Source organism: Aricia agestis, chromosome 7, assembly GCF_905147365.1.
Source record: "Aricia agestis chromosome 7, ilAriAges1.1, whole genome shotgun sequence".
Lineage (NCBI taxonomy): Eukaryota > Metazoa > Arthropoda > Insecta > Lepidoptera > Lycaenidae > Aricia > Aricia agestis.
The window spans coordinates 17,890,188-17,912,728 of NC_056412.1; the positions used below are offsets into that span (position 1 = coordinate 17,890,188).

Below are 22,541 nucleotides of genomic sequence, written 5' to 3' on the forward strand. Positions count from 1 at the left end.
CCCATACAAAAGTGAAAAAAAATTTTGGTCTGTCAGCGCTGCTACTTTCATAGTGAACTCTCTACAAGGAACACGTACACACCCTAAAGTATTATCACTTATTTTTGTTACAACCTGTAGATATTAGATACACATTTTTAACCCCCACTTCAAGTGAAGCGATCGTCGAAGGAATCGCACATAGTCAGTGTGGTCAGAATTGAATATTAAAACTACTATCTAATTTAGTCAAAAATAGTTAAGTTACAGTCTGTCAAAAAAGTCATGAAATTAAAAAGAGGCAACATCGTAGTGTCATCCCTTTCAAATCAATCTAAGAAAAAAGGGATGACACTACCGTAACTCTCGTCTCCTTTTTTTATCTTATTATCTTCGGGATAACTGCAGAAATCAAGTCTGTCACTGCCTGACACGCGAACCCCTGTTAAATTTCCAGGTGAGAGCGAACCCCTGACTTATATTGAATCCCCCCCCCCCCCCCCCCCCCTTGTCGCGAACCCCCTGCCGCGTACCCCACTTTGAGAAACCCTGGTCTACATGATGCCTTTTTTTTTTTTGACAGTGGGAAATGCGTTATGCATTCCCGACAGCCCGGGGAAAGGCCGCCGGGATATGTGGGACTCCCCAGGTGCTGCGGTAAGGAAGAGCACCCGGGTTTACCCACTAAAACCCACCGGTGCCTCCTCCTCCGCTTGTTACTGGGCCGCCGGACCCGCCAGGGGCGAAACTGCAGCGGCCCAGTTAGCGGCATTTGCTTCACAGCAACATCCACCGTGCGACTGCCTGTCTACGACAGCTGTCGCTGCAGTCTACATGATGCCTACCACCGGTTCGGGAACTAACCCGGCGAGAAGAACCGGCGTAAGAAACTCGCACGGGGCCCACTTTTTTACCAAAATTTATCTTTAAAAAAAGTTTACAATGCTGTAACTTAAAATTATACAATGTCAACATACAATTACATGATACATAATTGTAAGTCATATAATAACGTAGCCTTGCAAGCAGCCATCCTACTCCCAAGATGTGCCATCGTTTATGAAATCATTGACCTTATAGGCTTTGGCACACAAGCGTTCTTTGACTCCTTTTTTAAATATATTAATTCCAGAAAACGTTCAAAATCTTTCGAACGTTTTCTGGGATTTTATTGTAAAGGCGTATACATTGACCTTTAAAAGTAACAAGATCGGAATGGGAGAAAAAATTTAAAATCACATTCCTCTCAAGTCAGGACTTATAGGGATACCGGATAACGAACCAGGAAGAATGAGCAATGGGCATACCTGATTATTGTCGTTTTGAAGTATCTCATTACGTGTAATGGTTTCTTTGAACTAAAAAACCGGCAGGCACGGTTCTTCAAATATTTTTGTAAGCTCCTTTTTTGCAAGTGGTAAACAAAATGTATACGGTGGTCACATGATAAATGAATTTCAGCGATGTTGCGGCCAATATTTGAAATAAACAGCGGTACACTCCAAGAGTGTCGGGAGAAGTGACAACGAAACAGCTGAACAGGCATACATTCTAGCCGCGTCATAAAAAAAGAGAGATAATAATAATATTTCTTCTGTGCTGCGCCAGTTTGCTTTGCCTGCGGCTTTCCTTCGATCAGGTCACGTTCCCTGACGTGAGTTTAACATTTTATCCTTACGTAGTTTAAATACTCTTTGTTTTATCCATTCCAAAAATTGCACAAAGCCGCTAAAATTGTACTTAAAAAAAAAAACCGTAATTGTCTATGCACACTGCACTTGTGCGCTCGAGTGTACGTAATAGTGCGTGACCGCGGATATAGTTTTTGTTATCGATGGGGTTCGGTCGATCAACCTATTTAACGGTACTTACTCGCCATTGAAACACTAGTGATGACACGTCATATCGATATCGCTTTATGGGGATAATTACGCAATTCTGAGTTCAGGTAAACCATTTGTTAGTAATTCATGCCTTTTCTTACATGAACACAAGCAACGAGGTACATTATCACAAAAAAATAATATTTAAACGAGGATTATCTTAAAAGTGGTGCGAGAGAGCTAGTTAAAGTTATTAAACTGCACTTAAATTATGGTGATTTTAAAATGTTTTTCTTTAAATTTTTGAAGTAATTACGGGTCATTTACCCAATTAATTATATTTAACTCAACTAAAAATCACCTGATGGTGTTATATAATACAAGAGGGCACTGATACTAACAAGGGGCATTTTAAAATCAAATCAATCAAACTTTTTATTTGAATTAAAAAGTTTTATTCAGTAAAATCGGTTTATGTAATACCACGACTAGTGATCTAGAAAATCTAGAAATTATCTAAAAAGTTTAATTGCAAAATTATTTGCAGCTTTGTTCCAATTAGAAAACAAGTTATTCTTATTGCAAGATTGTAGTAGACAGATGAATATCATAGAAGTTTGAATGAAATTCGTATCATTTAATATCTTGTAAAATACATATAGACTTAATTGTACATTCTTGCGGTATTTACAAATAACATTTTTGTTAAACTATTCTTAATATTACTGGGTGGTACGATTTCTCTGTCTGTCACATCTTTCAGGTTTAAACCACTGTGCCAAGCTATGAAGATAAGATACCTTTAGTACCAGGGAAAAACTGTTTTTCTCACGCAGGTTTTAAGGTATTTAAGGCTACTGCGAATTCTACGCGACCGAAGCTGTTATAGACATAATCTATCAATATTTTATCGATAAAAATCGAGTATCGACTAAGTATATAATATTACTAGCAATTGCCCGCGACTTCTTCCGCGTTAGCATAGTAGATCACATCCCAAGTATTATTTATTGTACAAAAATATTCAATGTACAGAATTGACTTTCCTACGATTTTATTATATAAATATAGATGTTCCGCGCGGCTTTGCTTGCGTAATTTAGGAATTTCACGCAACCGTATATTTTTCCGCAAAAAATAGCCTTTGTTCCTTCACGTGGTCTATTCTTCATGTTTGCCAAATAACATAAAAATTGCTCCAGTAGTTCTTAAGATAATAAGCAATTTCAAATAATTTTCCTCCGTTTTTTTCCACATTTTCCTCTATTTCTTTGCTCCTATTAGTTTTAGCGTGATAAAATATAGCCTATAGCTTTCCTTGATAAATGGGCTATCTAACACTGAAAGAATTTTTCAAATCGGACCAGTAGTTCCTGAGATTAGCGCGTTTAAATAAGCCCTTTTATATAATTTCCCACGTTTTTTCCACATTTCTTAGCTCCTATTAGTCTTAGCGAGATAAAATATGGCCTATAGTCTTTTTCGATAAATGGGCTATCTAACACTGAAAGAATTTTTCAAATCGGACCAGTAGTTCCTGAGATTAGCGCGTTCAAATAAGCCCTTTCATACAATTTCCCCCGTTTTTTCCACATTTTCCTCTATTTCTTCGCTCCTATTAGTCTTAGCGTGATAAAATGTAGCCTATAGCCTTCCTCAATCAATGGGCTATCCAACAGTAAAAGAATTTTTCAAATCGGACCAGTAGTTCCTGAGATTAGCGCGTTCAAACAAACAAACTCTGCAGAATTATAATATTAGTATAGATATCATCGATAATTATATCCCATCACTACACTTCAAAAGTGATAATAGCGTTCGCATCACCACGTATTGTGATTACTTTTTTCAATAACGGTTGTTAATGAAGACTCAAAGTAAGCAACTGCTTGTCGGAAGGTAACGGTTTTGGTTTCAAATCGTCCACTTCCGTGATCTTGTTAGGGATGTGCTTTGTGTAGGGACGTGCTGTAACAATTTTGGGGTTAATGGATCTGGGTTAAAGTTAATCCTGGGTTATAATAAATTCGAATGGTAGTAATACAAAATCAGTTTCTAACTTCCGCACTCAGATTCAAATATTAATTACAATTTATCTGTCATTGGCCTTAATTTAAGTTCATCATTAAATGCCTTAGCACATTATGTATGAAAACTGTTTTACCAAGTAGGAAAGTTGTATATTATATTCTGAAGCGCATTCATTCATCTGTTCCAAATATAAATGACTGAATTTAAAACGCAACAACGTTGCAACGTGACCTGACCCTAAGTAAGTAAAATAAAACAACTGACTATATTTGCAGACGGGTAAATAAACTCATAAGTTCTACTAAGAGCCTAAACAAATACGAAAGAAAACTCACATTTTTGTCCACATCACACGTTTTTGTTTAAACAACCTCCAACTTAGTTGGTTAGAGGGTGATTTGAGTCAATAAACACTCGTGTATTTTTTGGGTTGATATTTGATAGTTTATACTTGGTTTGAGTCATTTTTCTGTTCTAGTCTTCATATAAGAAAACCGCATCATAATATAGATTTTGATACAAAGTTCGCTTATTATGAGGCAGTCTGTTTGCTCGTTTGCTCTACATCAAAGCGTGTTCATATTAGGTTTGCTGCACTAGCACATACATTATTGTCATTTACTCTGATGCTCTATGACAGTGTTTTTCAACTTGTGGGTCGCGACCCTCCAGGGCCAGCAATCAGCATTTGCAGGGGGTCGCCAGAGATTTGTAGGGGCAAGCGAGAGGTCGTTAGACTTTTGGGCGGAGCGTTTGCAGGAACCGCTAGTAAGCGTCGCCCTGATAGAGGCAATCCGACCACTATTCAAAGAGTGGGTGAAACAGAGATACGGAGCGCTCTCCTTCCATCTGACACAGATGCTGACCGGGCACGGCTGCTTCGGTCGGTACCTGTGCCAGATCGCGAGGAGAGAGAGAGTGACACGAGATGTCACCATTGCATCGACGAGACAGACACGGCCGAGCACACATTGTCGACGTGTCCATCCTGGACGGAGCAACGAGCGGCCCTTACGGCTGCTATTGGATGGGACCTCTCCCTGCCAGCAATAATCCGGACAATGCTGAGCAGTGGGATTGCGTGGCAGGCGAATGACTTTGCCCAGAAAGTCATCACTGCAAAAGAGGAGGCCAAGCGCAGAAGAGAACAGGAGGCGCTCGACGCCTTGAGACGGCCGAGGAGAAGACGCGCACCACGGAGTGGTCGCACCGCCCTGCCTTAGCCGGAATACTCGGGGTAGCAGTGTTGGGACACCGCCGCCCTTTGCACCGAGTTCCAGAGAGAGCCGTACTGTACATGGTGCTCCTGCACATCGAGGCCCACGTGTGGGCTTTTCTAGGCCACCCCGCGGGACGACCTAGAAAAGTCTACATGCTTTGATGAGTCTGCGAGACGCGGACAACCGCTGGTAGAGTTGCGGTAGGTTAATCGTGCCCGTGACTTTGCCTAAGCGGGGAGTGGAGCACTATGGGATTTTAGTGGATAGTTCCTCGGAGAGTACCACATACTACATACCCGGCCGATGTCCTCAATCCGCCGGGGATGCGCAAAGAATTTCCCCATGTAAAATAAAGGGGGTCGCCAGAGGTCGAGAGAACCATTTCGGGAAATAAATAGTTAAGATCAGAAATAGCAGGAGAATTTATCAAAAAAGCATACATAGATGATAAAGCAAAGGTCGCGAAATATTTTTCTATTCCAGTGGACCCCCCCCCTGAAATCATGAAAAAGGTTGAAAAACACTGCTCTATGAAGACAGTAGCTTAGAAAAGTGTAGAGATATAAAAGGCAGACGAGGATGTATTTGATTTGATCGGGTTTCATATAACCCGACCAAATTATTTATTATCATTATTTTGACATAGCCCGGCCAAGCAATGCTCATCCGATGATACACATAAGGTTCGCCTATTGAATTCATGTTAATATTTGCATCCATTATCTTTGCAAGCATACGACCGTACTCAGTCAGATTAAAATAATATGTTGGCTTAACTATTTAAATACAATTTGGCATTAAGCACTTTAATATGTCAAATTCATCATTAAATTAAGGTTAAGTAATAATTAAATGACTCTGCGGCCGATAGACATGATCAACATAGGCGTAACATTGGTTTGCAATATATTATAATATCCCAAAAGCTCCGTTAGTTTAGTAGGTACACTGTACAGTGTACAGTCGTGTAAACATTCAGTAACGTCGCGGGCGTACGAGGCGCAGCACGCGTACTGTCGAGCGCGAAAGTGTGAAGTGCAAAAAATATATTTTGTTCTGTCAAAAACTAAAAAAAAATAGGTATGCGTTTGAGGTTTTATGCATTCTTCATTGTTAGGCTGTAACCTCAATGGCTGTAATGATTGTGTTTTAAAACAATGCGTTTTAAGGATTCCGATTTCTGATAAGATAGAGTAAACATTTTAAGAATTTTAAGTGCACAGTTTTGTTTATTTAAAATTGGGATCTTTTGCATAAAATATATGTTAATATTAAATGTAAATTTCTCTGTGTAAAATTTCATTAAAATCGGGTCAGTATTTTCGGAATCGTATTCGATGCAACAAACTTTTTCTATTAAAAAATCATAAATCTTACTTTGCAATCATTGTTAATATCCGTAGACAATAATTACAGCAATCAGTCTAGCAAAATAGTTTTACCGTCAGGCCCAACGGCCAATCGGTCAAAACTTATGAGGTCCAATATTATGTATCAAAATTCGTATGAAATTCTGTGCCCCGTTATTTTGATTAAGTAGATATAGTTATATAGTTTTAAATTAACAAAAAACTAAAAACCTCAGCCACCAAGCTTTGTTATTAAGTGGTACTTGCAAGGTTTAGAATTCCCCGGGATCTCGTCTTCTAAAATCACGTCCAGTTATTCATTGCAGTGTCTGATAAGTGATACACCTGCAACTCTTCTGATGTTGCCATTGTCGTTGCGACGGTAGTTGCTTTCCATTAGGCGACCCGTTTGCTTGTTTCCCTCCTAATTGTATAAAAAATAAAAGATGTTTGGAAGTTACATGCCACCATGTTACTGGTTTAGTTAGGAACATAATACTCATTCAATATGGAGTAAGTAGTGTAGGTCGCGGCCGTACACAAAACCTGATGAAGCTTCCGCGTCTGATAAGGTCAGTTTACATTGCGACGATGCATTTTTAGGGTTCCGTACTCCAAGGGTGAAAACGGGACCCTATAGCATAGAAACGGTACCATATTATTAAGACCACTAAGACTCATTTATTAGAGGACAAAATTTTATTTTTAGGACATGTGGGTTAAGCTTCTATTGACCCTCTGTCAATAGAAGCTTAACCTCAAGTTTGTGGGGTCGTCACTCTTGTCCCCCGGCCGCTATCTTGAAAAGAGGTAACGTAAGCTTCTTTTGACCCGCTCCACATGTCCTAAAAATAAAATTGCGTCCACTAATAAATGAAAAGCTCAAGTAACATTTCAATAGACTAATATTCCCAAAGTAAGAATTAAAAAAATATAGGGCTGTCCTACAAAAATGCCTAGAATCTGCAACTGTTACTACCTAAATCTGCTAATATTATCACATTTGCCTGCCTTATTTGCGCTTTTGACCTTAATGAGTCCTATTAAATTAGATTACCATATTATACGCTACCGTGCGATACGCTGCGATCTCACGATCTGTCTTTATGTAATACGTTGCCTCATATTACATTTTCTTAACTTTTCATTTTACGCGCAGAATTGTAGGTCACGACATGCTACGATGCGTTTTATATTCTATGCTGATATAGATAATAATCAAAATCTAACGTTGTTGTCTGTAAAAAATCTTAAATTCATGGCTATACGTATTACGTACTACGGAGTCAAAAATTCATTCAATCACATCAAATCCATCTACTTACAACACGGTCACATTAATTTGACGCATCGCTGGAATGCAATAACATGCTCACTCCATAATGACGTCATCAAACCGCGTCTCTAGTTAATGTGACCGTGTTATAGTTACAACTTAATTGTATTCAAAAATTGAAGATCACTCTTCGAATGAATATTCCAAATTACAACAATTTTCTTCATGAATATACCTGTTTCTTTTCAAACTTTGAGAGTCAAAAATGGCAACCAATTTTTTTGTAAAGTTTTTATCATTTATATTAACATAATAAATAATAATATTATGATTATTTTAACTTGACATAATTATCTATACTTATATACTTATCTATACTAATCTAAACTAATAATAATAATATAAAGCGGAAGAGTTTGTTTGTTTGTTTGTTTGTTTGAACGCGCTAATCTCAGGAACTATTGGTCCGATTTGAAAAATTCTTCCAGTGTTAGATAGCCCATTTATCGAGGAAGGCTATAATTTATCACACTAAGACTAATAGGAGTGAAGAAATAGAGGAAAATGTTGAAAAAACAGGGGAAATTTATTGAAAGCGCTTATCTCACGAACTACTGGAGCAATTTTTCTGTTATTTGGCACAGATAAGAAGTAGACCACGTGAAGGATCACAGGCTATTTTTTGTGGACAAATTTGTCTGTGAAATATCTAATTTACGCGGGCGAAGCCGCGCGGAACGTCTAGTTTAATATAATATTATATTCACCGCAAAAATTAGGCCACTCTACACAAAAATGCTCCAAACTAGAGCACTTTTGTAGTTCTGTCTCTAACTGTAGCTAGGCGGCAGACAAGTCTTGTAATAACAGTAAAAGCAATGGCGGAAAATTGTAGACTATTTCGACAAACGGTAACCAGACAATGATAGGGTAATGGTATTCGATAAGATTGCTTTTTAAATACAGGTTCGTTTCTAGTAAGAAATGATCTACATAATATTATACCACCACTGAATATTGATATATATTGATAAGTACATACATGAATTATTATACTTTTGTCGCAAAGAAATATGTAGAGCATTTTGCTCTACATATTTTTTTAACTACTTTTTTTTATATTTACTAATTTAATTGGTTTGTACATACCTAATGATATCTTATTAATATATTGTAGTATACAAGTAATAATTAAGGCCAAGCGCTAACTTAGAACATGTAAATCATTGTAAGGGGGCTAATAACTAAATAGTTATATAATAGCTCTACAGTTTACCCCATAAGCTAGACTTAAGAGGATACGCTAGCACTGTTTTTCCATACAAACGTATTCCCCAATGTTTTATTTTTAATTTACGAATAAATAAAAAAATATGACCTTCGCAAAAATGAATGCCCCGTATCCCGCCAATCGACCGACCATAAACACAGAATAAATAATAGTACAGGCCATAAAACAAATTTAAAAGATCTAGATAAAAATATAAAAACGTAAAGGCATAGACTCATCCTTCCTGAAGATATAGTCCGTCAAGAAAGTCATGTCAGGCGGGAATTTTTTTAAATGAATTAAAAAATATGAGAACTTTATTAATTCGAGATAAAAATGTGCAAAGTGACAATATTTAAAATGTAATAAGCGTTCTCTGTGAAAATACAAAGAAAAAATACACCTTTTAAGCGTGATTACGTTTAGAAAATTTTCCCGCCTGTCATGACTTTCTTGACAGGCTATATTTAAAAAATAATAATTAGATAGGCTCTATTTTGAAGGAGGAATTAGAGGACTACGTTACCTCGATTTACTGCAATCTGTCTTATCACAATATACGAGCCGGCGCAGGGTGAAGCGTGATGGCAATAGTTTCTTCAAGTAGTTACCTATTTTTTTAATTCTTCTGCACCCGCGTACCCTCTTTTTTTGGAGAGTGTGTAAGTTTTAAGAATTATATAAGTAAGTCTGAAGTCGGTTAAAATAAACTTAAAATCAGCTTAACATTCAAATATTATGCCGTTCAATGATAGTAATATTAATGTGTTTTTAATATCGCCCTCTATTGTTTATCATGAATATTATATAAGTGGCACAAAAATCCCAATAATGATGAAAACTAAGCACAAAAACATGTTTTATGTATTCGTGCCAAATACCCATAGGCCGCAATGAGGAAGGAAATAAAAAGTTTAATTTTCGAATCTAGAATACGTTACAAAAGAGTGCATAAAATCGCAACGAAGCAGAGTGCAATAAAAAGTAAAAAACACAGTTTTGGTAAAGTGGGTTACTAAGATGTGTTTATTGAGTGCTAAAACTGTACATTGATATGCGAAAAAAATTGGAACATTTGGCAAAAAGTGGTTTCGATGATTCAAATTTTCAAACGTGGAACGTGAAAAGTTGTACTACTGGCTGGTTCGATGATGTGATTTGAAAAACAAGATGGCGGCGTGGGTGTGGTTGGCGGCACTGTTCTGCGGAAGTCAGGCTGCCGTGCTGCCGCCGCCGTGGGCCGACGTGCGCCGGAACCCTTGCGCCTCGCACCCTCGAGGCTGGCTGATGCTGTACTGGCCCTCCGACGGGAAATGCTATACTATTTATAAGGTTCGTATTACTGTTAAATTATGATACAGCTACAAAAAAACAGTTACAAAGTTTTAAAAATGTATTAAAGTCGTTTGAAATTAACGGACTAAGAATTTCCTAAGCGAAACGACCATCATTACTGTTATGGCATTATTTTGATCTATACAAGATGTTAGTGTAAACACCGTTATCCTTGAAACCATCAAATGAGACCGTCAAAATGAACAACGTTTTCTATGAAAATAATGCTAGGAACTCAAAAAAGTCCGTCTTCATACTTCATAGTTGTTCATTTTGGCTCATTTGATGGTTTCAAGGATAACGGTTGAGGTTTACACTAACGGCCGTTCCCAATATTTGATCTATCTCTGGTTTTGCCCTACTAGAGATAGGAATAACTCACATTAGACATTAGAGACATATATTTTATGTCAATTGTGAGCTATTCCTATCTCTAGTAGGGCAAAACCAGAGATAGATCAAATATTGGGAACGGCCGTAACACACTGTATTATATCCTACCAAGCGTTTTTCGTAGCGAATACCTAACTCTACAAACACAAAATACTAGCCCTGCCCTACCTTACACCTGTTTCCTTGATGTGCTGTCACGCAGCGCTAAGCATAATCTAACTAATAAAATCTTCACATTAAACTTGCATACATTAAATTAAAGCGATGAATATTTTTGTTGGCCGATTTGGGCGGTTCGTGTAGGATCGCGGCTGACCCACTGACAGACTGACACACTCTTAACACTTTCGATCTATTATGATCTTTGCTATTATGTTACGCCCATAAAGTTAATATATAGGTCTACCAGGATATGATGGCAAAAAGTGAGAAAATAAATTGACTCTAGCAATACCGGGGTAAATGGAATAAAACATTTTGATCCTTTTTTCTTTCCTTATAGAAGCTTATTCTGTGTGGGAAACATGCAAATATACTTAAAAAATTATACAATGATCAAGGATATTTTTTGAAAGTCTGTCATCAAAATTTGCCATCAGATTCTGGTAGACCTAGCGGAATAGAGAAACAAAGGCCTGAGTGGAAAAAAGAGACGTGTGACACATGACAGCAGAACTAATTTTTTTAAATCTGATTGACGTCCAGTCGGCACTTATCGGCACGTTGGTTGATTTAATCTCTTAGAAAGATGCTTTTGTAAGGGTATACGTACACATATTTTTACACACAAACGTAAATCAATTTCGGTTTCGTTTGACAACTCGAGACTGTTTGGTTACGCCCATTTACGTCAGTTATAATCTGCTAATATAATCATTAATTAGTCTAAAATGACCACTTGTGATATGTTTTGAAAGAGTTTAAACTCTTAATAAATAAATAAAGAGTCTAACTTTTAATTTAATTTGACATTTCGGCAGAATGTCATAATTGAAGACGTAAGTTGATGAAGTGGATAAGTAACATTTTATATTATAAGTGTAATTACTCATTTTTCACTCATAATTAGAACAAACCTGTAACTTCCCACTTCATCATCTGGCTAATATAAAATCCACAACTTTTTTATTTCAAATAATTTTCCCGGTCCTGATGTCTCCATTTATGCAAATAAAGGAAAATTTTAAAACTGTTACTTACCCACTTCATTAGCTTACGTCTCAATTATGATAACTGTCAAAACTGGTGGTCCATATTTCATCAGGCGTGTAGCCGTTTTGAAACAAATTATGAAACATTTAAAAGTGGCCATAGACAGATTGTAAGTAGTGAGCATATTATCAGTTTAATGGATGTTTTTTGCACTCTATACCAGTGTATAATGTGCAATAAACATCCATCATAGCAAACCCTCAAAATGTTAAGGTGACTGAAAATGTTTCCTAGCGATCCATTACACGTTTTTGGAAAATACAGTATTACAAAAGTTCTTACGCTCTAAGAACGTAGGTGATACACACAAATAGTGAAAATTTGAGGGATATAATATTGTATCCTTAATTATTGTCGGTTTAGGGAACACAGCGTTAGGAGGTGGTTGGTGAAAACAGGTATTAGTGACTTTTTATTTGGTCTAGCGTATTTGTCCTACTAGTAAAGATTTTCACTGTCTGTTTATATTATACAATAACATAATATAAGGTTTCGTAAGCGTCAGAATATATTGTGGCAAGGCATGAAGAGCAGCGACTAAGGAAGCGCGATGTAACTCGCCAGATATTATTTCCGACTATAATTTACTGATAACATTTTCATGTAACAAGATTTAATGCATTTCTTTTAGATCTACTAAGTAACATTAGGTCATACTTAAAAAGTAATATAATTATTGGGTGCAATAATGCTCTTTGCTGACGTCATTTGTAGAAGACAGGAGTTAACTAATTTTGGGTCGTCCGATAGTATAATTGGTGGCCGATTTTTGTAGGAAGAGATTGGAACATACTGCAACGCATACGTCATACAACCTGGCCAGAAATAAAACGAAATTTCAATTATGCCCTATTTTCGGTCCTACAATGACGTGGCTATTCTTATATGTATTCCAAGAGTCAGGGGCCGTACTATGCAACCTTTTTGAGACTCAAACGAACGAATCGGAATGCCGCGTCTTACTCTAACAAACGTAAACGTAACGTTGTTAGAGTAGGACGCGGCATTCTGATTCAATCGTTTGCCCCGAAACGGTTTCGTTGTATGCCTCCAGTTTACATTGCAACGCGACGAGTCACGAGACAATGCGATGCGATGCATTTTTATTAAAGAGCCATTCGAAGAGTAACATTGCAGGTCTGAAGTCCGTCAACTCAATGTGTATCATCTTGTTAAAAGTTCAGTTTTGATTGGCGCATTTAAAAACGCATAGCGTTGCATCGCCTCGTCCTTGCAAAATATGTAAACTGACCCTAATAAAAACGCAGCCACAAGATGCGTTGCTGCAGCGCGTGATGTTGTCGCACGTCAACGCCTAAGCGTTGACGTGCGACAACATCACGCGCTGCAAATAAAGCACTGTATGCCCAGTATTTCTACGTAGCTGTATCTAAATACAGCTACGTAGAAATACTGGGCATACAGTGCTTTATTTGCTTTCGACAATATACCGCAAGGAACAAGCAAAGCGACTCTTTCAGGGAGAGCAAACTTATAGTGGATCCAGCAAACGTTGTTTTCCCATATTATACGTTGTGGGAATATACGAAGAGTTACCATTGTAATTATATCGTCACGCCGATCCGAAATATAACCCAGTATACTGGTCAGTGCTGATGACGTCTGAAGTCGACGGCTCTGGTGCATTGACGTTAATGACTTTGTTGGGATGTCATTATAATTTTCTAGATGACGTCTGCAACCCAGTTGCGCCAAAATTCGTTTATCGTGCGGAAACCGTTCATTTTTCCAATATAAAAAGTATCCTATGTCCTTTCCAGGGACTCAAAGTATCTCCATACCAAAAAGAGTAGAAACAAGCACCTTGGTCACTACGAATACTCATCCACAAAGGAAATTCATGCCAACCACATCGTTTAATTTATGAGCAGCATTGGGTTGGAGACGGTACTCTAATGCGAAGGAGCCACAATATATCCTCAAGGGTCGCAGTGACATCATGGCTTTACTTACTGCCTTAAGCACAAAAAAATCTCCATAACAAATTACTGCAAAATCAGCCGTTTGGGCGTTAAGAGGTAACAGACAGACAGGCAGACAGACGGACAGACAGACGGACAGACAGACTGACAGACAGACACACTTTCGCATTTTAAGAGGATACACCAGGGGCTAGAGAAATGAATAAAAAGTACGTGTAATATCTATAACTGTCTCCTCAAGCCTATACCACAGAACGCGATAGAGACAACTGCAGAAAATCCAGAAAATCAACGATTCGTTGTCCCCTGATTCCTTCTCCAAAACTTAGAGGGCGACTAACCCCAAAAATCAAACATCGTCCTTCTCTCTTCACACTCACGCCTTTCATAAGCCAGGTGAAAAAGAATGACGCGGATTCATCGCCAAATTAGTTTTTTCTCAATAACTCGATAAATATGCAACATTTTAAAAATCCGCTAGGTCGATCTCTCAACGATAGAATTTTATACAATGTATTAAAATATAAACTTAGTTCAATGCACGGTTATGGCAATAAATGAAAAATTCGTGAAAATTAGATGCATCTTTGTGATTTTTTTCTATCGAGAAAATTTTAAGATATTGTATTTTTGCTCAGATCGGATTCTTGGAAATATAATCTAGTATCTAATTTTAGAAAATGAAACGATTCGGGGCTTCTATTCAAGTATAAAAATGAATTATAAAATCGACACTTTAGGGTTAGTCGCCCCCTTAAGTACTTTTTTCACTAAAGATTAAAGAAAGGCTTGAGCTGTGTTCCTATGTTTTGCTTTTTTTTTTTGGAAAATCTAGCCAAATCAGTTTTCTGGACGTTTAAACACAGCAGAAAATCTGGCCATTTTTTTGGGTTTTTGAACGTTCATATCTTATTTAATAATTAAATTATGAAAAAAAAAGAAAACATAGGGACATTGTATTAGTGGCTAAAGATATTCAGGAAAAAAATTATAACTTTACTACCATTATCCAGGGAGGAAACAGGGGACAACGTTTGTATGGAAAATGGGCGGTGTGGACTCCTCTTAATTAATATTAGAATTGATGTCAGACACGTCGTGCGTATACCAGTATAATATACCAGTGACACTTCAAGACAATATACTCGTAATATAGCTTCGGCACAGTATTACAATATTATCCCTGCTTCGGATTCAAGAGGACTCATACGTCATAAAACTGGGTTCAATTTCAGAATTCACGCAAAGTAATAGCGGCTTTCACCAATATTTTCGTTACCCTCTATGAAGTAGGAAGCCGTCGCTTTGGCTAATAATTAGTGTCCAGTTGACTAATGAACTGGAACAAGCAAATTTCCGCATATTGGCTTGAACTTGTTGGTTTTATAGAGGTAGAGTAGGTAAAAATCCTGCTCTATCAAAGTGTGTTTAAAATAGTTTGGAGCGCTAACAATGCATTCTGATACAAAAAAAATGTTTTATTTCTGAGTGAATCAAATTTTTTCAGAATGTCTACATGATGCCTACCACCTGATGAGTCCAGGGAAAGGTCAAAGGGCATAGTTTTTAATCGTAAAAGTCTGTACTGTTCCTGCGAGATAAATTAAGCCTTAACCATACTTTCCAAATATTTCTCATATTATGCCTATTATTATGCTTATAAAATTTCCCTAAACCGTCACTCATTTTTCACACATTCTATTTTCGAAGAAAAATCGTCTTCCATTTGTTTTGAAGGTGGCCATTAGTCCCAGCCCTTATGTTACATCAGTTGGTTCAAGGGGCAGGTTGTATAACAGTTCAAGAGGCATGCTGAACTTTTGTATAAGCGAGATTAGAAATTTTCCACATAATGTGTTTGTTGAAATGGTTTTACTGTGTTATCAAGTCCTTCTGTAGTAAAGCGTAAATGGTTACTACTAGGACAAGACTTGCAGTCTGTAGATATGTTTTATTACGAAATATTTATTATTTCTAATTAACTCTTTAGCGATCCGATATAGGATAAGGAGCATACTTTTTGTAGGACCGATAATCAGGCATGGTTGGAATTTAACATTATTTTCGAACGAGTTTTTATACATATTATGACGTGTGAATTGCACAATTGCAAATTAGGGCACCCTATGAAAGTACAAAAACGCACGTCACAGAGGGCCACATGTACCATCGAGGAAATTGATTCCTAGGCAGTTGACGGACAGGTTAGTCGTTTGGTCGGTTTATGACGATTCAATTTAAGCTGATCGGTCTGATGGGTTTGACTTAACGCGACAAAATTACTTAGGTCCGCCAACTGCCTAGGAATCAACTTCTCCGATAGTACATAACGGAAATTGCAACGACATGGAAAGATATTTAGTATGTTTCAATCAGCGTTGCCAGATTTTTTTATGGGAAGTCGGGACTTTGGAACTTTTTGAGTGAAAAAGCGGAATTCTTCAGTCAAAAGCGGGACAGAGTAAAAAAAGGTATAAAATCAAAAGTTTTTTCGAATTTTTATCTTTTTATTTGCGTTAAAATAACGTTTACGTGACAATAGATAGCTAAAGTAGCCAAAGAAAATCCACCACGCTACCGCGCGGGACATTCAATTTTGATGAAAAAATCGGGACGTCCCGCCAAAATCGGGAAGTCTGGCAACGCTGGTTTCAATTGTAGGTTTCAATATACATAATATAATAGGCATTTAGACAAATCTGTCTTTCTCCGTCCGATAACGGACATGGTAAAGAGATAACGCTCGCCATAACCAAAGTAGTTTTCCGTTCAAACTTCCAAGTCGTGTCGCATAATGTGAAAACCGTCGACTGCCAAAGAACAAAAGGTTCGACATAGAAGAATAAACGGTCACCCATCCTTCCAAGTTCCAACTTCATGATCCTATAAGATTTAGACTGGGTTGCACCAACTAACTTTAACCTTATCTATAACTGGAAAAATTGACAGATGTCGTATGAGAATATGGGATGTTTGGACGCCATATTTAACTTTAACTTTACCCACGCCTCTGGTGCAACCCATTCTTAGTAAGCTTAAAACTCCGCAGAGCAGTGTATGAATGTGTCTTATGTTAACACAGTGTATGAACACTGAACACGTGTTTGGTGACTTTATAGAGAGTGTGCAGACTTATAACATCCTTATGGGGTCACATATTAGTATGCGCCGTGCAGGTACAACTTCGTAGAAAGGTCTTCGGTTATGTTTATATTCTATGGTTGTTTATGGTTAAAGTGGCATGAGGCGTTTTACGTGATGTATAGTAGAATAGGATATTATATTGTTGAAGTGTTTTCGCGTTAGACGGCAGCACCAGCATAGACAGTGAACAAAAAATTTGTTAGAGGTTTGGCAACGTTTCTGTCAATATACTGATATTATGACATGTGCAACATGTCAAAGGACTATGCCCAAAAAAAACCCGTAGTCGATTAAAATAATTTATGTACAGCAAAGTAGACCATAAATAGTAGATCGTAAATATGCAATTCATTTTATTCAAAACCATAGCCGAAACCGATAATTTGAAAAAATTATATTGAGATCCAGTTAGTACCCAGTTCTGCCAATCAATTACAATATTATAGTTACCTACTTCCTTTGTTTTTGTCTTCTTTCTCGTGAAGGTGATATGGATAGATAATAATTTACAATTTAGAGAAAAAAAGACTATGTCAAATATATACTTTAAGAATAAACTAAATCACAAGTGGCTTCACTCTACATCCTCTATCGGTTGTATCACGTGGAGTGGTCTTTGTTCAGTTGTTCAGAATCATACCTCCTGCAACTTTTCGCTATCGTACCACGCAAAACATATTATTATAATATACCATACTCATCAGTCATCATCTTGATGCTGCACACTGTAAAACTCTGAAACAAACTGTCACCAGCAGTATTTTCAATACGACCTGCAAACCTTCAAAGACCGGCAAAGCACTTGCAGCTCTTCCGATGTTGCGAGTATCCAAGGGCGACAGTAGTTGCTTTCCATCAGGTGACCCGTTTGCTCGTTTTACCCATTATTTTATTTAAAAAAATGATCATATTACAACCGATATTATCATCTAATAATCCTAAAAAACAGTACATAATTACAGATTATTTTCTATACCAAACTAACATTTTATACTGTCAGATATAAAAGTAAAAATCCATGAATATGATAATACTAGACATCTAAATATATAAAAATGTTTTTACTAGGTACTAATCGCCACACTATCGTTTGTACTTGTAGCATCGCGTCGTCCTAACTATCATAGATTCCTATATGAAAAGTCAATTAGTTACGATCGTTTTTAAAGCACTCGGTGATTGTTAAATCCAAAAAGGACTTCGTATTTGGGATACAGTATATGTAGTCTACCATGCCACATATACTTTTCAATCGATTACGGGTTTTTGGTTCATACATTTTTGGGCATCCACCAAATTTTGGTCGGTTTTTAGGGTTCCGTACCCAAAGGCTAAAAAGGGTTATTACTAAGACTTCGTTTAGTGCCATCTGCTCCGACTTTTGGTTGATATTTCCTATTACTTTGAATAATAACTGACGTTTTGTATGTAATCACCATGGTATTAATTAACGTTATTAATTATGCAACAAAATTGTAAACATTATTTTGTTAACATCTACAAATTAAATACGTTCTTTACCTGTAACCTAAATACTATGGTACTAATACGACCGCACTAAGAAAGATTTAATGATTACTTAACTTTAATAAAATGAATATTTTAACATATAATACTTAAACACGTACATTTTCTGTTAAACTTTAATTGTACACTCTCTTTTTAAACATAATATAAAAAAATGTGAATGTAAGAAGTTCATCAGAAATTTTTTCGTTTCCAGAAAGGCCACCCGTGCCCCGAGACGCAGGAGCTGTCTCCCGGCCGCTGGGGGGGTCGCACAGTGGCGGAGTGCAAGTGCCCCCCCGGCACGGCCCAGCTGCCCCGCACCACCACATGCCACAAACTGTTCGAGCGGGGCCCCTGCCGCCACGGCGAATACTTCGCCCCCGTTGAGGAGTCATTTAATATGCGCGGGTAGGTAAGCATCCTTGTATGTAAGTTGACGGGCCAAATAGTGGCGCGGGTAGATAGTGAGTTGAGGGCCAAATAGATTCGCATATCAAATTAATGGGCCAGACAGTGGAGTAAAGTAGGTTGAGGCCAAATAGTGAAGTATATCAATTTGAGGTGTCAAACAGTTATAAGATGAGGGGCTAAAATATGGTAGTGCAGTGACATGACAGGACATCGCGTAATACTTTCAGTTGGTTTTGATATTTGGTATTTTACCCGACTGCCAGGAGGGTTATGTTTTTCACAACTGAGTTTGCCATTGCTAATTCCAGGGAGCGTCAGGGCATGTGCGTGCGGCCTCAGTCCTGCGCGGACGAGACGCTCCTCTACTGGCCGCCGGACGGCCGCTGCTACTACCGGCTGACGCAGGGGCCCTGCTACCCCGGCGCCATATTGGACGTGGGACGAGACGGACTTGCGAACTGCACGGTGAGTTAATAATAATAACAGAATATATAAGTTTGCACTTTTTTTTGGTTTACCATCTGATTTAAAAAGACATTAAAGGGGCTCCATCTTTGAGTATATGAAATGAGAGGTGAGTGGTTAACACAGGGAATCCTAAATTGTAGATAGTTAAAGTTGCAGCTGTAAATGACCTCCACGAAGCTGTTTACTAATAAGCCATCAGGTGGATAGATAGAGATAAATATAATCATAACTGCCGCGATTCAAAACTTACCTACTAAAAAACTTACAAATGCAATTTCAGAATACGTCTTTTAGTCAGTAGCGAAACGTGTGATTGTAATGCAGGTTTTTTCTAAGGCTTAGATAATACGCCAACTCGTATTATGTATGCCAAAGCACTTCTCACGGTCTTAAGTTTGGTCTTGTACCTGACAAGGCCAAATTGCCTAACATATAGATTCGCTCTGGCTATCTGTATAGCGGGATTTCTAAGAATATGTTGGTAATTCGACCATGCTGCTGTTTAGAATTTTAAAAAAGTTTGTAGAAAACCGTCATTGTTTCACGCTTACTCATTTAAAGTGTTCTTGATCTATTTATTATATTATTATTACTTTATTATAACTTTATTTTTTAACCATGGACCTTAAGTCTACTTTTTATAGCCTAGTGTTTTATACTTACCATGTGTGAATTTTAGGACAAAAGTGAATAGCATTTTTTTTTCAAATTCTATTTTTTATGTTTCAGTGTTCAGAGTCGAGTGCCCACTACTGGGCCCCGGACGGCGGTTGCTACGCCCACTACACGCGGGGGCCCTGCGACCGCGGGGCCCTGTTCCTGCCGGGGGCCCGCTGCGGCTGCGAGATACACCTGCCGCATTATCACAACGAAACCAATGGATGTTACGAATTAGGTAAGTACATCTTGTACTCAGCGATATTTAAGGGCTGCTTACCTTTAATTTAACAAACATTTAGAAATAAAATCCATGTATTTTTTGTCAAAGTCTTCACATATTTTGATCTTTGCATGACATTGTTAAGGCAGAATGTTGATATCTACAATTATTATTGTGAATTATGAATACTACACGAGCTCGGCCTGTCAATTTCATGAGCTCTTACTTGACTGGCCACGACACCGGCTTGTCTACATTGTATGAAAAACATTGGGATTAGGTTGATTGATGATTGGGATTAGCTATTTGATAATAGCTGTAGTAAAATGATTTGAATTCGATTATACATCAAAAATGTTATTTTTGTAATGGCAAAAATGTCACATTTCAGACACCCTAGGGCCGTGCCCCAAAGGCCACGTGTTCTCAGGGGCGGATACCGGCGGGGGCACCTGCCGTTGCAAGCCGTTCCACGCGCGCGCCGCGGACGGGGCCTGCTACAGGCTGTACACGCAGGGCCCCTGTGGCCCCGGCGAGATGCTCGCGCGTGGTGGCCGGTGTACTAAGGTAGATACTGATATTATTAAAAATGTCATAATATTATGTTATCTGTGTTTCTTACGTTTTTAAGTCTTCATGCATAATTCACTGAACAGATTTAGATAATTTCGGCATTGAGTTATTAGTACGGGAGCCCTAGAACAATTTTTTTTATTACTATCAAGCAAATTTTTTGTGAGTAGCTTTGTGGCGAATGCGTAGTTGCAGTAAAACAGAGTGCTAACACATTGATAAGACGAACATCATTTTTATTTGAGAAAAATCTCGAAAGTGGTAGTTAACAGATATAGAAAGGATTTCATACTTTGAATTGATGGTTTTAAAATATGGACTGTTTTATGTGTAGGACAATGTTACTCTTAAATTATATGACTATTAATCTATCAATATACAAAAAAATCAGCTCGTTAGGGTTCCGTTATAGGGTTCTGTAATCAACAAAACTTGGGTTGACTACCGCGATTTTTTTCGGCAGGGTGCTGGTAGCGCTGAGAAAAATTGGCACCCCTTGTTATTCGACATCTTGGGCGGTCGCCCAGCTTCGCCCCCTCCTAACATCGTTACTGAATTGGACCTAGTCTTAGTTTGAAGCGTCCTGTAACAGGTACCGTGCGGTCGCGGTCGTCTGTACGTGCCGTCGCGGCGGCGGTGCTACCGGCCCGGCGCGGCGGAGCCCTGCCCCGCCGGCGCGGTGCTCGCCTTCGACCTGGACGCGCGCCCCGCCCTGGACGGCCTCAGTCACAACGGTGTCTGCGCGTGTGGCACGAAGAGATGTGATAGCGACCCGGTGAGTGCGACAAGTTGATATTGAAACATTTATGTTGAGGTAGCGACGTTGAAAGTAATTTTTATACATGGGGAAATGCTTCATGCATCTGGTAGTTTCCACATGTTGCTATTAAATACTAAAGCAGTGCACGAGTGCATGTTCAGGTAGATACTTTTTTACATCTCATCCCCAGCGGTTTAAGAACATCGGCCGGGTTATATGAGACTCCCCGTGCGCTGGGTTTATCCAATAACCGCATGGTGATCCACTCCTCGCTTAAGATAAATTGTATGGCAATATTGATACCGCAAATAATGTCTCGGCATGGATGGATGGAACATGGATCCGCACTTCAGTGATCTTAAAAGCTTACATTTCTTGTTGTACTCATCAAACTCATATAACCTTCATAATTTATTTTATTTTATTTATTTATATCAGGCTACATAGGCCCATAATGACTAACATACATATAAATTATACACACTTAATAACTACACTTTCATGTCATCACAAGTTATCGGCGACGTGACGCGCGCTTCATTCCGGAGTCTCCCCTGGAACCTACGGTAGACCACATCAGTTGGCCAGAATTCCTCCGCTTCAAAGGTCGACAGAAGATGCATCGGTACTCTCATCACAAAGGAACTAAAGTGCTTATTAAATCTTTCAGGATGTCACATGCGCATCACGGAGCGTGTCAGTGGCATATCAAGGCTCATGCCACTACCTGCGGGCGCGGGGCCCCTGCGGTGCGGGGGCCTGGCTCACTCGCGCCGGGGGCACCGTCAAGTGCCGCTGCCGTGATGACAGTTGTACCGATCCCGAGCCGATCACGAACAGAACTATAGTGCCTAGTTGACCAATGTGAAGTTCTTAGAAGATTTAATACTCATTTGTTTCAAATTAATAAGGAAACTACCGAAAAACAACTGGCCCCGTAGTCCAAATATATTCGCTAGTTTTGA

General features: G+C 38.4%; 1 protein-coding gene across 1 annotated transcript; it reads left to right on the forward strand.

Moving 5' to 3' along the window:
• Window positions 1–10,056: 10,056 nt before the first annotated feature.
• Window positions 10,057–22,435, forward strand: LOC121729110. The gene is made up of 7 exons (XM_042117496.1): window positions 10,057–10,280; window positions 18,699–18,892; window positions 19,204–19,360; window positions 20,093–20,258; window positions 20,635–20,810; window positions 21,409–21,591; window positions 22,247–22,435. The coding sequence occupies exons 1-7, from the start codon at window positions 10,119–10,121 to the stop codon at window positions 22,433–22,435; spliced, it is 1,227 nt and encodes a 408-aa protein (XP_041973430.1). The 5' UTR covers window positions 10,057–10,118.
• The last annotated feature ends 106 nt before the right edge of the window (window positions 22,436–22,541 follow it).